The 15,874-nt window shown below is 49.6% G+C and overlaps 1 protein-coding gene across 3 annotated transcripts in view; it reads left to right on the top strand.

Annotated features, from left to right (window-relative positions):
* Positions 1–3,231: 3,231 nt before the first annotated feature.
* Positions 3,232–15,874, top strand: part of RAB3B (RAB3B, member RAS oncogene family) — a 96,087-nt gene continuing 83,444 nt past the window's right edge. Inside the window, exons 1-2 of one of the 3 annotated variants that reach the window (XM_068140590.1) lie at positions 5,576–5,650; positions 13,361–13,441. In XM_068140590.1, the coding sequence (XP_067996691.1) occupies positions 13,421–13,441 (21 nt within the window). In that variant the 5' untranslated portion in view covers positions 5,576–5,650; positions 13,361–13,420. Of the gene's footprint in view, positions 3,337–3,675; positions 3,714–5,575; positions 5,651–13,360; positions 13,442–15,874 lie in introns of those variants that run through there. The other 2 variants (XM_068140591.1, XM_068140592.1) reach the window with 2 other exon arrangements.

The raw sequence follows: 15,874 nt of genomic DNA, 5'->3' as shown, positions 1-15,874 counted from the left end.
TTGCACATGCACAGCCTGGGGCTGGTAGATGTGCTGCAGAAATGTTAAGTGATAAGGGCTGCAGGTGTTCTTTCTCACTTTGTGAGTGTTTCAGGACACAACAGAAGATGCTGTGCATGAAAGAAGCTGTGCAGTGCTGTGCATTGGCAGTGCAGTGAAATTTGGATGTCACTTGAATGTGAGCAGTTTTCAAAATCCCATTTGTCAGGATTTGGTGCATTAGCCCTGTTGAAGAGAGCGAAATCCACACACATCTCAGACACAGCATGGGGCCTATGTGCTGTTTGTTCCACAGTGAAGATGCTCCTGGGTGAGTGATACCTATTCAAATGAGGAGGATTTTGTTTTCGCCTTGTGGATGGCATGTTTTCATCTAGCTGCCATGGACAACAGCTGGTAATGAGCTGAAACCACTGCTCTGTGTTCAAGCTGTGCTTCTTTGGGATACAGTTTTGCCTGGGTAAGCCCAAGGCCTAGTGGGAGCTTAGCCATTGGGTCTTTCAGACTCAGGGTTTTCAGTACTATTATTACAGGGCCTACAAGAAAGCTGGTGAGGGACTTTTTAGGGTGTCAGGTAATTACAGGAGTAGGGGGAATGGACAAAAAAAGTAGAAATAGGTAGATTCAGATCGGATGTTAGGAAGATGTGGTGGAAGCCTCATCCCTGGAGGTTTCTAAGGCCAGGCTGGATGTGGCTTTGAGCAGCCTGATGTAGTGTGAGGTGTCCCTGCCCATGTCAGGGGGGTTGGAACTGGATGATCCTTGAGGTCCCTTCCAACCCTAACAATTCTATGATTCTGTGATTGCACATAGCAGACCATCACCCTTGATTTAAGTGCTTTGGTGTTGCTCCTGGTCTAGCAATAGACACTGAATAAATTACTGGTTTTAGAAAAGAAGGATCTGAAAAGATTAAAATGGTTTCCTTAGATCAGCTGCACTCTGAGGATACAGTAACTTGAACTGGAAGCGTTGGGAGAGTAGAAGAGTGTGCTTGTTGTGCTTGCATGGCTGCTGGGAGAGAGGGAGATAGAGCCACATGTTGGAAAAAAAGGCAGAGCCTAACATCTGCACATCCCTTCCACCTCCCCAAGCTGGTGGGAGTTCTCTCCGTTCCCTCATTTGCCCATCTGCAAATCTGAAATACAGACCTCCCTCACTGGGAGTTGTGTAAGCAGCTCAGGGCTGAAGGGAAGTGCACAGGGAGAGCTCACAACACTCACTTCATCAATTAAAGAAACGTGGCTAAGCAAAGTGATGGACAGAAAGAATCTCTGCAAATTCCCCTGCCTCCTAATTACCTGCCTGCATCCCTTCTCCTTTTGGTCCACCCTGACTAAGAAAGGGCTTGCAGATAAGCACTGCCATTTCAGGGAATGACATGGCATCTGCCAAAGCCTCTGGAAACCAGGCTCAAAAGTGCCTCTGCGCTTTTGGCTGCACCGTGGCACGTTAAATCAGGTGATCACCGAGCAGGTACCCAAGTAAACATCAATCATTACATGCCCTTTCCATCAGAGCTGTAGGAATCTGCCCAGGAATACTTGGTGCTTTGTATAGCTGTTGGCTTGCAGTGGTTTTCTCGATTGAGTATCAGACAGCAGACAGTGAAAAACATTATCAATGTCACCACAGACACGGTGCTGGGGAGAAGGCAAGTCAGGCTTTGGAAAAGGCAGAAATCACATTTCCTGGAGCAATGAGAAGATTGCAAGGAGCAATGAGAAGATTGGGGGGGGTCAAGCCTGTCAGGCTGCCTTTGAAATAGCTGTTGTAATACGCCTGGGATTTTGTCATGCTGTTGATTATTGCAGGTTGGTTACACAAGGCTGATACCTTGCTTAAGGCTCAAATCAGGGCCTGGCTTATGTAGCAGTGCCTTTAGTTGCAGTCTTGATGGCAAATAAACTTGGTCATTCTAGATGAAGGTAGGAAATCACTTGGGGGCTGGGTAGAACTGTCCCCCAGGCCACATGACAGATAGCTCTGGCTTGAATAAAAGGAGAAGATGGATGGCATCTCTAATCTGCAGTGAGAAGAGGTGTTCCTTGAAACTCCTCTGCATCTCTCTGTGGTTGCTCCTAAAACGTGGACCTTGTCTAGACACAGGTATACAGCACTGCCACGTTCCCTGGATTTCTACATCTCATGGTACTGTTAACTAGTCAGCTACCACAGGCAAAATGCAGCAATAAAATCAATTTACAGATTCCTTTAAAGTGCCTAAAGCTTGTCCAAGGGCTGGTTGACCTGCAAGCCAGTCCAAAGATGGTTCCTGAAGATCACTAGATGTGCAGAATTAGTACAAGTAGACAAAGCCATCTCTGTTCTGCCTTGGCAATGTCCAAGTCGAGTCAAAGTGCTACACACCAGACACACCAAAGGCACACCACAATGAGAGTGGGTAGGAGGGGAATGGTGCTCCTCAGAGGTGATCCCTGGAGGCTGTTCAGCCAGTCAGCGAGATGTGACAGGCACGCTACAAACTCCAGTGTCTTAGCTGGCTCCTACTTCAGCCTCCCCTTGCAAGATGCCAGTCTCTCCTGAGGCTGAATAAGAACCTTGTCTGTGAAGGTCGGCGCTTGCCTAGCCCCCAGCAGTGATAAAACTATGTTGCCACCTTGTCTGGCTATGGGGGAAGCATATGCAGTTAGGACAGTGACTTTCCACACCCATAATTTTAGTTACTTTCCCAGGCGATCATCTCCAACGGTTTTGGTTTCCCAGCAAGGAACAGGTCACAGTCAGGTCTCTGGTTTTGAACTCGAGGTCCGTTTTGTAGGATTTGAAAGCCAAGAAAGTCTGCCACAACCTCTCCATCAGACTTCCTTCAGGCAAGAAACTTGATCACGGCTACTACCTCACTTGCCTGCTCTTCTCAGCAGCCTCTGCTGTAGTTCCTGATGCCACAGACATCGTCATCAGGAATCAGGAGCAACAGTTCTCAATTCCAGACCGTGTAGAGAGTGCAAGAACAAGCTAGGCTCGCACCTGGAACATCGTTGGCTGCCAACGGGGCTCCAGGAACGCCTGAGGTGATTTCCACTCCTGGGAGCGGAGCGCGGGGCAGGGACAGAGGGCGAACACCTGTACGGTGTCCCCACAGGGTTCGTGCGGCCAACGGAGTGATTCCGCGCACGGCCGGGACACCCCTCAGCCCCGACCGAGGTTCCCGCGCTCCCGCCACCGGCCACCGCGCCCCGACGCGGCTCCGCCCCCGGGGCCGCCCCAGGTGCCGGCGGGGGGGCGGCTCCCGCCACGCGAGCAGCTGTCGCGGGACCCACACGGCTCGGCTTGGCTCGGCTCAGCTTCGCTTCTCCCGCTCCTCTGCCACAGGTAAGAGCCGCGGGGGGTTTCTTCCCGTGCGGTGCGCGCCGTCGGGGCGCAGTCTTCCCCTTCCAAAGTAACGGTGATGGGGGGCCGGCCAGCGGGACGTCGCCTCTTCCTCGGGCTACTGCTGTGGGGTGGGAACCGCACCTCGCCTCACTGACCCCTCCGGGGGCCTCAACACTCTTCCCGCCCTCCTCGGCTCCGGGTGTCAGGGGTTGTGGCCGGGCTCCGTGGGACGGCGGGAGGTCAGAGCCCCCGCGGGGCGGGCGTGGGCTGCAGTGCCGGCGGCGGGATGAGCGTGGTGTGAGAGAGCGGCGAGGAGCGGGACGTACTGGCACTGAGCTCTCTAAACCAAACATCGGTCGGCAGCGAGAGGCGATCCGGTAACGTTTTGCCTTGAAAACACCCCGGGCGGGGCGAAGGGGGGGCGGCTGCGGAGCGGGGCCTTGCCGGCTGTTTCCCAGCTGGTGCGTAACCTTTGCCGGTTCCCGGCGCCCTGGGCGGTTGCTTTCTGCTCAGGTAGTTGCAGCAATTAAAACAAACAAAAAAAAACCCCACTGCTGAGCAGCAGAACAGGCTGCCGGGGAACGCAGGGCTTCGGGTTTGTTGCTGCTCTTCGAAGGGAGCGGACGCTGGCTGCTGCCGGACGCTGGCTGCTGCCGGACGCCCACCCGCGGGTTTGCTTCTCGCCGGGCGGGTGAAGAGTGGACGTACAGGCTGTGAGTGCATCCACGCTGCCCTACAGCCCGTTGCACAAGGCCCAACGGATCAGTCACTCTCATTTAATTCACCAGCAGTATAAACTCTTGGTGTCACCGGTCCACGTACAGGTGGCCTTTTCGTTGTACGTTCTTGAGGCGGGGCGTTGGTTTTGCTCTGGTGTTTCTCCTCAGTGCTTGCCAGCAGCAAGGCAGCGTCGCCTGGTGCACAGAGTGGCGTAGGGCAGTATTATAGAATCATAGAGTTGTTAAGGTTGGAAGGGTCCTCAAGGATCATCTAGTTCCAACCTCCCTGCCATGGGCAGGGACACTTTGCACTAGATCAGGCTGGCCGGAGCCACATCCAGCCTGGCCTTAAAAACCTCCAGGCATGAGGCTTCCACCACCTCCCTAGGCAAACCTGTTCCAGTGTCTCACCACCCTCATGGGGAAGAACTTCATGCTAACATCCAATCCGAATCTACCCTCCATCAGCTTGGGTCTGTTCCTTCACTACCTGACACCCTAAAAAGTCCCTCCCCAGCTTTCTTGTAGCCCCCTTCAGATACTGGAAGGCCACAAGAAAGTCTCCTCGGAGCCTTCTCTTCTCCAGACTGAACAACCCCAACTCTCTCAATCTGTCCTCACAGCAGAGGAGCTCCAGCCCTCTGATCATCCTTGTGGCCCTTCTCTGGACATGTTCCAGCACGTCCATGGCCTTCCTGTAATAGGGGCTCCAGAACTGGACAGGTGGGGTCTCACCAGAGTGGAGTAGGTGGGGAGCATCACCTCCCTCGACCTGCTGGCCCACACTTCTCTTGATGCAGCCCAGGATCTTGCTGGCTCTCTGGGCTGCAAGTGCACACTGGTTATTGCTAACCCCAGCATGAGCCTTTCTACCTTTGTGCTCCCACCGTTCTGCCTCCTTGCTGTCCTCTCCTTACAGCTTGAGCAGTGTGTGTTTGTGCAGTGCATCAGGTTGATCTGACCTAAATTAAGGCTAACCTCATGGGAGAGAAAAAAGAAAAAGAAAAAAGAGGGGGTTTAATTTTAACCTGTGTTTTCCCTTTACCTGAGGCACTATAAGACCATGGGCTCTGAAGTTTAATTCGTGTTTCTATGCCTTTTCTTGATGGCAAACCTGGTTTCAGCCTCTCCCGCTTTGGCCTTCATTGCTTACCCCCTACCTAGTGCTGCACTTTCAGTTGTGCTAATAACAGTTTGTGGGGCTTTATAGTAGCCCAGATTAGCTCTAGGTTCAAATAATCCCCCTCTCTTAAATGTTGTTTGTTAAGCATACCAAGGTCATGGGAATATTTGATTGTAGTGGCTACAAGATTGAACCCAAGTACTGCCATATGCCAGTGTACGCTTAAAACACGTTTATTTCCTGTTACTTGTGTCTGCTGTCCTGGAAAGGCTTCTACAGGCATTTACTGGGACCTTGGTGTGATCACTGCCTTCAGAACTGCTTCATCAGGACAACTTGTAGTATAAGTCAGGGTAGAGGCAAATAGACCAATCTTCAAATTGCTCTTCCTTTGCAGCCTTGACAAAACTGTGCTGCCCTCTGTGTGGACCCAGTACGCTTTTGAGTAACAAATTGTGAAGACTTACTCCCTGTAAGTTCTCCCAGCAGTGGTTCTTGTTGTCTCTAGGTGTAGCAAAGCAGTGCATGTAGTGTTCATTAGCGTGCTAGCTGTCCTTGTTCTGCAATAGCCATGTTAGCTGGCTTGCATGTGCTTCAGAGAGTTTATCCTGTTTTAGTTTTCACATGATGCAGCTGCAGATCCCAGTGGGCAGGTCACAGCATCACATTTCAGGGTGCTGCATTGCCCTGGCTGGTGGCAGTGCCAGGGAAGAGCACTCACATCTGCTTGAGTCTCCCCAGTAAGTCCATGTCTGTGCTCTCTAGGTAGTTTTATGTGGGACAGTCCTCAGTGGCTGAGGATTGAGAAATGTCTTGACCTGGTCATCTTGGGTATGCTTCTTGCTGTAAAAATGAATAGAATAGAATAGAATAGAATAGAATAGAATAGAATAGAATAGAATAGAATAGACCAGACCAGGTTGGAAGAGATCTTTGAGATCATCGAGTCCAACCTATCATCCAACACTATCTAATCAACTAAACCGTGGCACCAAGCATCCTATCAAGTCTCTTCCTAAACACCTCCACTGAGGGTGACTCCACCATCTCCCTGGGCAGCCCGTTCCAATGGCAAATCCTGCAGCCTTTAGTTGAGCTGTTGTGAATGTGTGCTTAGCTTAGTGCAGTGTGGTAGTGTTTGATCTTTGACGTGAGCAATCAGACCTGTGTTTGGAAGTGTTAGCTAATTAAAGCACGGGAATTGCAAAGGTGCTTGTTTCTAATCCTGGTTAACAGGTGGCTGACTTTGCAGTAAGACCATCATGGAGTGCACCATAACACAGAGAAATGAAATGGCTTGTTCATCGCAGGATTTCTGCTTGGAGTAGGAGTCAAAAAAGGCAGCAAATTAAACAACTTTCTGTGCTGCAGAGGCATCCTGAGCTGGCCCCGTTTCCGTGTGGTTCTGGTTTACAGGTGGTTACTACATGACGATACCAGTCTCCAGTCACCTCATGTGGTCAGCACAGCAGCTTGCTTTTACCTATAAATGAAAGGTTTTAGAGCTGGTGATGCAGAAAAATCTGTAGCTCTATCTCCTGTGCACTGGTGGAAGGGTGTGCACAACAATCTGCTTGTGGCCTGACAAGCTCTAGGTAGTGATTGCTACCTGGAGTACCTGAACTAGCCTTACCTTCCTCCACCATGCGAGGACATGGTCACAGCTGTCTCCATGAAGGCCTATATCCCAGGACAGAGCCGACCAGCAGGGAGCTACAGCTGGCTGGTAGCAGAGTGCTTACCGATTCGTCTGGTGTGCTGCTTGCAGTGCTTTTGTATCACTGCTACTTCAGTGTGCTCAGCAGTGAGATAGTCAGAAGCATTTCACTCTTGCCAGTTTGTTCTCAAGAGGAGCTGAGAACATCCAGGGATGGGGATTCTAGCACCTCCCTGGGCAACCTGTTCCAGTGTCTCACCACCCTCACAATGCAGAACTTCTCCCTAAGATCTGATCTAAATCATGTTCTCCCCAGCTGCAGGGCTGGGAGCCTGTGAGAAAGGCACTGAGGTCTGTTACCCTAGCCATGGCTGCAGCAGCCAGGAGCAAGATCTTTTAGTCACAGTACATTTTGGAAGAGCAACCAGCCTCTGCACCTTGCACTGTTCTCTGGAGACAGGGCTGGATTCAGGGTCAGCCTCACATAGTGGTTCTGTAGGTCTGGAAATAAGGTGGCTCCTGCTGGGCCTTCCCAAACTTAGTGGAATATTGTGGGGATTGTGGAAATCCCTGCATCCGCTCTGCAGGCACGAGGAGGATGTGAATCGCTTGTTCCACGCATCCTCCGGAAGTGAGCTGAGCTGGGCTCGGGCACTGGTGCCCTTGGAAAGGGGACATCTCTGTACTGCTAAATGTTTATATCTTTGTACTATTAAATGTTTCTCTGTGTGACTCCTGGAGAAGCCTTTGGCAGCAGGTGTGGAGCAGTGTGAGGTGAAAGACCCACATTGAAAGCACTCACAGGAGAGAGGGGAAACATGGGGACTTTGATTTATTACAGAGGATATGGATGTGCTGGAAGGTGTCCAGAGAAGGGCCATGAGGACAAGCAGAGGGCTAGAGCTCCTCTGAGGACAGACTGAGACAGTTGGGGTTCTTCAGTCTGGAGAAGAGAAGGCTCTGAGGAGACCTTATTGTGGCCTTCCAGTATCTGAAGGGGGCTACGAGAAAGCTGGGGAGGGACATTTTAGGGTGTCAGGGAGTGATAAGACTGGGGGGAATGGAGCAAAACTAGAAATGGGTAGATTCAGATTGGATGTTAGGCAGAACTTCTTCCCCACAAGGGTGGTGAGAGATTGGTACAGGCTGCCCAGGGAGGTGGTGGAAGCCTCATCCCTGAAGGTTTTTCAGGCCAGGCTGGATGTGGGTCTGAGCAACCTGATCCAGTATGAGGTGTCCCTGCCAAGGGGATTGGAACTGGACGATCCTTGAGATCCCTTCTCATTTGAAAATGAAAGTGACTAACCTTCTTCCTGAGAGTTTTGTTGTGGCTCTAGGATGGACTTTAAGGATGTGGAACATTATGCAGGAAGTGGGAGAGGCCTGGCTCCAGACAGACATTGGCTTGAGGAAATCTTTCTAATAGCAGTCTCAGCCTGCTGCCTGGCAAAGTGTAGCTGTGAAGTGGAGAATTGATGGGAAAGGGGAGATAGCCACAGGTTCCTGACTTCTGTTCTACACCCAGAAAATTCTTAGAAGACTTTTTAAAGCCTGTGTTCCTGAATCTGAATGGATTATAGTCAATAACCAGAGTTCAGAGGCCTTTATCCTTCAGTTGTCATGCATATATTGAACTCATTGGTAGCATATGAATTCCAGACCAGATCCACTACAAACATCTTCTTACAAAGACTTCTGGACTCCTTAGTAAATCAATTCAATATAAATCAATACAGGGAGACCTTATAGCAACTTTTCCAGTATTTGAAATGGACCTACAGGAGAGCTGGAGAGGGAATTTGTAGAAAGGCATGGAGCACTAAGACAAGGGTAATGCCTTCAGACTGGAAGAAGTTCAGTTTAGATTATCAAGGAAAGTGTGCTCTTGTGGCCAAGAAGGCCAGTGCCATTCTGGGATGGATTAGAAAGGCTGTGGTTAGTAGGTTGAGAGAGGTTCTCCTTTCCCTCTACTCTGCCCTGGTGAGGCCATGTGGAGTACTGTGTCCAGTTCTGGGCCACTCACTTCAAGAATGACCTTAGGGAACTGCTTGAGAGATTCCAGCATAGAGTCACAGAAATGATAAGGGAGTGGAACATCTTCCTTATGAGGAGAGACTGAGGGAGCTGAGGCTCTTTAGCTTGGAGAGGAGGAGCCTGAGAGGTGACCTCATTCATGTTGATAAAGATGTGCAGAGTGAGTGCCAAGAGGGTGGAGCCAGGCTCTGCTGGGTGATGCCCAATGACAGCACAAGGGGTAATGGTGCAAGCTGAGGCATAGGAAGTTGCATGGAAACAGGAGGAAAAAATGTTTTCCCTGTGAGGGTGACAGAAGACTGGAACAGGCTGCCCAGGGGGGTTGTGGAGTCTCCCTCTCTGGAGATAATCTAAACCTGCCTGGATGTGTTCCTGTAATCTGATCAAGGTGATCCTGCTCTGGCAGGGGGGTTGGACTGGCTGAGCTTTTGAGGTTCCTTCAAGCCCCTGACATTCTGTGATTCTGTGAGACATTCCAAGGGAAGTCTCAGTTGGTATAGTAGTAAGGCAGTTAAGCTTTGAAAGGGTTTAACAGGTTGCTTGCATCCTGACAGCTTGGATTGAATGCTTTTTCAGAGCAGATGTTTTGTGATGACATATGATCTTATGTGCCTCAGAACGTTTTGCTGTTTGCTGTTGTCCTTGCCTTGCTCACTAAGATTCACTTTTACAGTGTTACCTTCTGCATGGTGGTCATCTGTATCCTGGGTTTAAATGTCTGGCTGCATTGTGACCAGTTAACAAGGTAGTGCTGTAGGTGGAATGTGGGAGTTCTCAGAGTGCTTGTCTCTAGCGAGCATGGACTGGAACTGTGTCGTAAGTTTTGGGTCAAATGAATACAAACAGGCTGTCCAGGGGGCGTTGTTGAGTCTCCCTCTTTGGAGATATTGAAAACCCACCTGGATACCTTCCTCAGTGGCCTGGTATAGGTGATCCTGCTCTGGGAGAGGGGTTGGACTGGATAATCTTTCAAGGTCCTTTCAGCCCCTGTGACTCTGTGATCCCCTGTGAGGCTGGAGAGGCACTGAAATAGGTTTCCCAGAGAAGCTGTGGAGGCTCTAAGCCTGGAAATATTCAAAGCCAGGTTGGATGGACTCTTGGACAACCTGGTCTAGGAATAGGTGTCCTTGCCCATGTCAGGGAGGTTGGAATTAGGTGGCCTTTAAGGTCCCTGTCAACCCAAGCCATGCTGATTCTATGAATTTTAGTTTTTGCTGTCAGACTTTGGGACTCACATTTCATAGAATCATAGAATCAACAAGGTTGGAAAAGACCTCAAAGATCATCAAGTCCAGCCTGTCACCCAAGACCTCATGACTACTAGACCATGGCACCAAGCACCATGTCCAGTCCCCTCTTGAACACCTCCAGGGACAGTGACTCCACCACCTCCCTGGGCAGCACGTTCCAATGGCTAACTGCTCTCTCTGTGAAGAACTTTCTCCACACCTTGAACCTAAACTTCCCCTGGCACAGCTTGAGACTGTGTCCTCTTGTTCTGGTGCTGGTTGCCTGGGGGAAGAGACCAACCCCCTCCTGGCTACAGCCTCCCTTCCGGTAGTTGTAGACAGCTATGAGGTCTCCCCTGAGACTCCCCTGAGCCTATAAAAGTAAACCCCAGAAACTTAATTTGATTTGTTTAAACAAATGAGTTTGTTCTAGATTTGTCAATGAAGTTATGAGGACAGTGTTGAAGTGAAAGCTGGAGGCTGTCACTGGGAGCAGCTGTTGCAGAGGGCAGGGTCGTGAGAACAGAAGGCAGCGTCATTGGTACTGCAGAACGTGTCACATGCGGGGCAAGAGCAAGGTGCTGGTGTGTGGTGAAGTGAGGTGATTGTCACAGAATCACAGAACCATTCAGGTTGGAAAAGACCCTCAGGATCACCAAGCCAACCCAGAACCCTACTCTACAAGGCTCACCCCTAAACCATAGCCCCAAGCACCACATCCAAATCACCTTTAAACACATCCATGCTGGGTGACTCCACCACCTCCCTGGGCAGCACATTCCAATGCCTGACCACTCTTGATGGGGAAAAAAATTCTTCCTAATGTCCAGCCTAAATCTACCCAGTTGCAGCTTGAGGCCATTCCCTCTTGTTCTATCACTAATGACCTGTGAGAAGAGACCAGCACCAACCTCTCTACAACCTCCTTTCAGGTAGTTGTAGAGAGCCATGAGGTCTCCTCTCAGCCTCCTCTTTTTCAAGCTAACCATCCCCAGCTCCTTCAGTTGCTCTTCATCAGATTTATTCTCCAGGCCCTTCCCCAGTGTGGTGGGTTGAAAAGTCCCCCCAACCTTCAATTTGCCAGCCCAGCCCAGTTGGAAGCAAATGAAAGCTGTATTTACAAGCAGAACTACAAGCTACAATGGAATGCAATGAATAGGTACAAAATATACAGGATTTACAATATTTACAGGGAATTGCAATTTATAAACCGCACAAGAACCCCCCTGGCCAAAACCCAGGGGGACTCCTAATAGCTTCCCACTCCCTGCCAACCTCCTTACCCCGCTGGACACAAACAGACAAGAGAAAAAAGCAAAGGGTTGTTAGAACTTAGCCAAAACAATGCAGCCAAGGTCAAGCAGAAGCCAGCAGAGCACAAAGTTGGTGTCTCCTGCAGCGAAGAAGCCAAAAGAGAGAAAGTTTACCAAACTAATTCTTGTAGATATCTCTCCAGTGTGATTGTTTAGAACTAACATTATATTCCTTTTTATGCCCAATGGTGACTTATTTACATTCTACCCCTTTCTGTTCAAGAGCTGTGGAAAATTTTAAAGGTACAGCATGAAACTACCACACCCAGCTTCCTTGCCCTCCTCTGCACTGGCTCCAGCACCTCCACATCTCTCTTGGATTGAGGTGCCCAAAACTGGACACAATACTCGAGGTGTGGCCTCCCCAGAGCTGAGTACAAGGGGACAATCACCTCTCTGCTCCTGCTGGACACAGCATTTCTAATCCCAGCCAGGATGCCATTGGCTTTCTTGGCCACCTGGGCACACTGCCGGGTCCTATTCAGCTGTCAATTGTGTGAACCATGAGAAAGGATTTGTCCTTGTTTGATCCAAATTTTGACCTGCAGTAGGTGGCTGTAGCTTGTCATCTGCATAAGGGCTGAGTCTGGCCATGTGTTTTGGCAGTCTCCAGAAGGCAAAATAATGTGTGTCAAGATGACAAACAGTGACTTCCCCTTGCTTCCTGGAGAGGAGACAAGAGCTAGCCTTTCAGTTGTGTTAGCCAAGAAAAAGAGGGCTAAATATTGTTCTGATTTTCTGCTGTAAATCTGGAATAACTTTACTTTGGGGCAGTCACTTTTGCATAGATGTGCCGTAAGTTGCTGTGGTTTCCATGTCCTGTGGCAGTTTGTCTTTGCAGCACAGCAGACTTTGACCCAGGCTTTGTGCACATCACCAGTGTACACAGATGCAGTTCAGCTGCTCCTTGCTTCTGTTTGCTTTGCTGCTGTTCTGCATGACAGGTGTGCAGTGATTCCTGCCTGAGGTTTTGCATCCACCTGTAGGATTTACCTGGAACTTTTATGTTAATCTATCTTCAATAAACTTTAAACTGATGGCTGCAAATACCTGCTGTTACCTTAGGGCAATGTGGCTGGAAAGCTGTCTGGCAGAAAGGGACCTGAGGGTTCTAATAGACAAGCATCTGAACATGAGCCAGCAGTGTGCCCAGGTGGCCGAGAAAGCCAATGGCATCCTGGCTGGGATTAGAAATGCTGTGTCCAGCAGGAACAGGGAGGTGATTGTCCCCTTGTACTCAGCGCTGGGGAGGCCACACCTCAAATATTGTGTCCATTTTTGGGCACCTCAATCCAAGGGAGATGTGGAGGTGCTGGAGCCAGTGCAGAGGAGGGCAAGGAAGCTGGGGAAGGGCCTGGAGAATAAATCTGATGAATAGTGACTGAAGGAGCTGGGGATGATTAGTGCGAAAAAGAGGAGGCTAAGAGGAGACCTCATGGCTCTCTACAACTACCTGAAAGGACCTTGTGGAGAGGTTGGTGCTGGTCTCTTCTCATATGTAATTAGTGATAGAACAAGAGGGAACAGCCTTGAGCTGTGACTGGGTAGGTTTAGGCTGGACATTAGGAAGAATTTTTTCCCAGCAAGAGGGTCAGGCATTGGAATGTGCTGCCCAGGGAGGTGGTGGAGTCACCAAGCCTGGGTGTGTTTAAAGGTGGTTTGGATGTGGTGCTTGGGGCTATGGTTTAGTGGTGAACCTTGTAGAGTAGGGTTCTGGGTTGGGCTTGTTGATCCTGAGGGTCTTTTTCAACCTGCATGTTTCTGTGATTCTGTAATATCTGTCGCTAGCTCAAGCAGTGGCTTTCCCCTTTGCCTGCAGTGAAGAAGTTCAGGCCCCCACCCAGCATGGTGCTTGCAGCCATCCCTGCCTGCCTGCTAGTCTCTGTCATCCTTTTCTCCTTGTCCCTCTGTATCACAAACATTGTAATCCTTCTGCTTCTGCATCGCAGGTTCAGCACTGTGACCACTCTCTTGGTTCCTACACTCACAGCAAAGCCTCCATCTCTCCCATGGATTATAGATCTAAATTGGTAACTATCACTTGCTTGCAATGTTTATTAGCAGTTCTGTTACTTGCTCCTGCTGTGTTTTCTGCTTCTGATAAATCTCTCCTCTAGCAGTAGTGGTTTCTTGTAAGACTCCTTGAGGTCACAGCCCCCAGCTGCTTTATAGGCTTTATTCTTAGTACAGCATGCATTGGCTGTTTAAGAAATTACTTGTTATGAAGCTGATTCAGGATTTAACTGGATGCCTGAAAAATGAAAGTTTGTGTGTGTTTGTTTTCAGATGACAGAGCACATAAAGGAGTGAGTTTTTATAACAGAAAATGGATGTAGTTTTGTAACTACATCAGGTTGCTCAGAGTCCCATTCAGCCTGCCCTTAAAAACCTCCTGGGATGAGGCTTCCACCACCTCCCTGGGCAACCTGTTCCAGTGTCTCACCACCCTCATGGTGAAGAGCATCTGATCTGAATCTACCCATTTCTAGTTTTTTTTCCATTCCCTCCAGTCCTATCACTACCTGACCCCCTAAAAATTACCTCACCAGCTTTCTTGTAGCTTCCTTCAGATACTGGAAGGCCACAATAAGGTCTCCTTGGAGCTTTCTCTTCTCCAGACTGAAGAATGCCAGCTCTCTCAGTCTGTTGTCATAGTAGAGGTGCTCCAGCCCTCTGATCATAAGGTCTTTGACTTTTAGATGTACAGATGGGCAGTTTCATCCCCACCTTCTCACCTGCCTGGGGAAAGAAATGTGTGGTGGCTGATGTGTGATGATGGCTCAGTTGAACAGGCAAGCTTAACTTGCTGGCTCTATGTAACATGTGTGTCAGATGTCAAGTTTTGCTCTAAAAGTAATGCAGTGACAAATATTGAAGGATGTTTTTAGTGTTAAAAATACAAAGAGATTTTAACATACAGAATGCACAAGTTACAACAAGTGGGAATTGCAGATGTGTCTTAGTGTGTAGTTGGAGGTGCAAGTTCCATCAGTGTGACTGTGTTACATGGTTAACTGAGGTGACTGCGAGGAGGCAGAGAGCCTTTTTCAAAGGCCATTCAGACTTCTGCCTTGTGATGCTGTGGGAGAGAATGGGTCATGAAGATGGCCATGTCTGTGAGCAGACCCATGTGGTTGCTTGTGGGAAAGCAGAAAGTATCTATGGAAGGTTTCAGGGCAGGAAAGAACAACAGGCTGCTGATAACAGAAAATGGCCTGATGGGAAGTCATTGTGCCCCTGTACTCTGCATTGGTTAGGCCACACCTTGAGTCCTGTGTCCAGTTCTGGGCCCCTCAGTTTAAGAAGGACATCGAAACACTCGAACGTGTCCAGAGAAGGGCAACAAGGCTGGGGAGAGGCCTTGAGCACAAGCCCTATAGGGAGAGGCTGAGGGAGCTGGGATTGTTTAGCCTGGAGAAGAGGAGGCTCAGGGGTGACCTCATTGCCCTCTACAACTACCTGAAAGGTGGTAGTAGCCAGGAAGGGGTTGGTCTCTTCTCCCAGGCAACCAGCACCAGAACAAGGGGACACAGTCTCAAGCTGTGCCAGGGGAAGTTTAGGCTGGAGGTGAGGAGAAGGTTCTTCACTGAGAGAGTCATTTGTCATTGGAATGTGCTGCCCAGGGAGGTGGTGGAGTCACCATCCCTGGAGGCGTTCAAGAGGAGATTGGACGTGGCACTTGGTGCCATGGTCTAGTCATGGGGTCTGTGTTGATAGGTTGGACTCAATGATCCTCGAGGTCTCTTCCAACCTTAGCAATACTGTGATAAAGAGCTGACTGCAGTAAACAGCCTGAAGTGTGAAACAGAAGGATGCTTGCCTCCATGCAAGACCAGCTCAACCTGATACGGGATGAAGGCAACAATGGACAGCTGCATATCAAAGAAGAAAACTCAATTAGCAACAGGGGGTGCAAAAATGTCAGGGAATTGCTTAGCCTGCTTAATTTTTCCTATATAAGCTGCTTGCTGTGTACCAATAAACGATTCCTGCTTCACCAACAAGGGAGTCGGCGCATGCAGTCTGACAGTTGCTGATATGGAGATGCCTAAGTTTCCAAGGTAATGAGCAGATCTTTTGTTTCATAGAATCATAGAATGGTCTGAGCTGGAAGGGACCTCTAACGGTCATTCAGTCCAACCCCCTCTGTAGTCAGCAGGGACATCCTCAACTAGATCAGGTTGCCCAAGGCCTCACTGAGCCTTACCTTGAATATCTCCAGGGAAGGGTCCTCAACCACCTCCCTGGGCAACCTGTTCCAGTGTTCCACCACCCTCATAGTAAAGAGCTTGTTCCTAATTTCCAATCTAGATCTGCTCTACTCTAGTGTGAAGCCAATGCCCCTTGTCCTATCACTGCAGACCTTTGCAAACAGTCTCTCTTCATACTGGAAGGCCACAATAAGGTCTCCCTGGAGCCTTCTCTTCTCTAGGCTGAACATCCCCAGCTCCCTCAGCCTGTCC

The sequence above is a fragment of the Melanerpes formicivorus genome, unplaced genomic scaffold (genome assembly GCF_026170545.1).
Source record: "Melanerpes formicivorus ecotype bairdi unplaced genomic scaffold, bMelFor1.0.p_v2 SCAF_7, whole genome shotgun sequence".
NCBI classification, from domain to species: Eukaryota; Metazoa; Chordata; class Aves; order Piciformes; family Picidae; genus Melanerpes; species Melanerpes formicivorus.
Note: the sequence above shows the minus strand (reverse complement) of the source record. Positions and strands in the feature narration are given on the sequence as shown.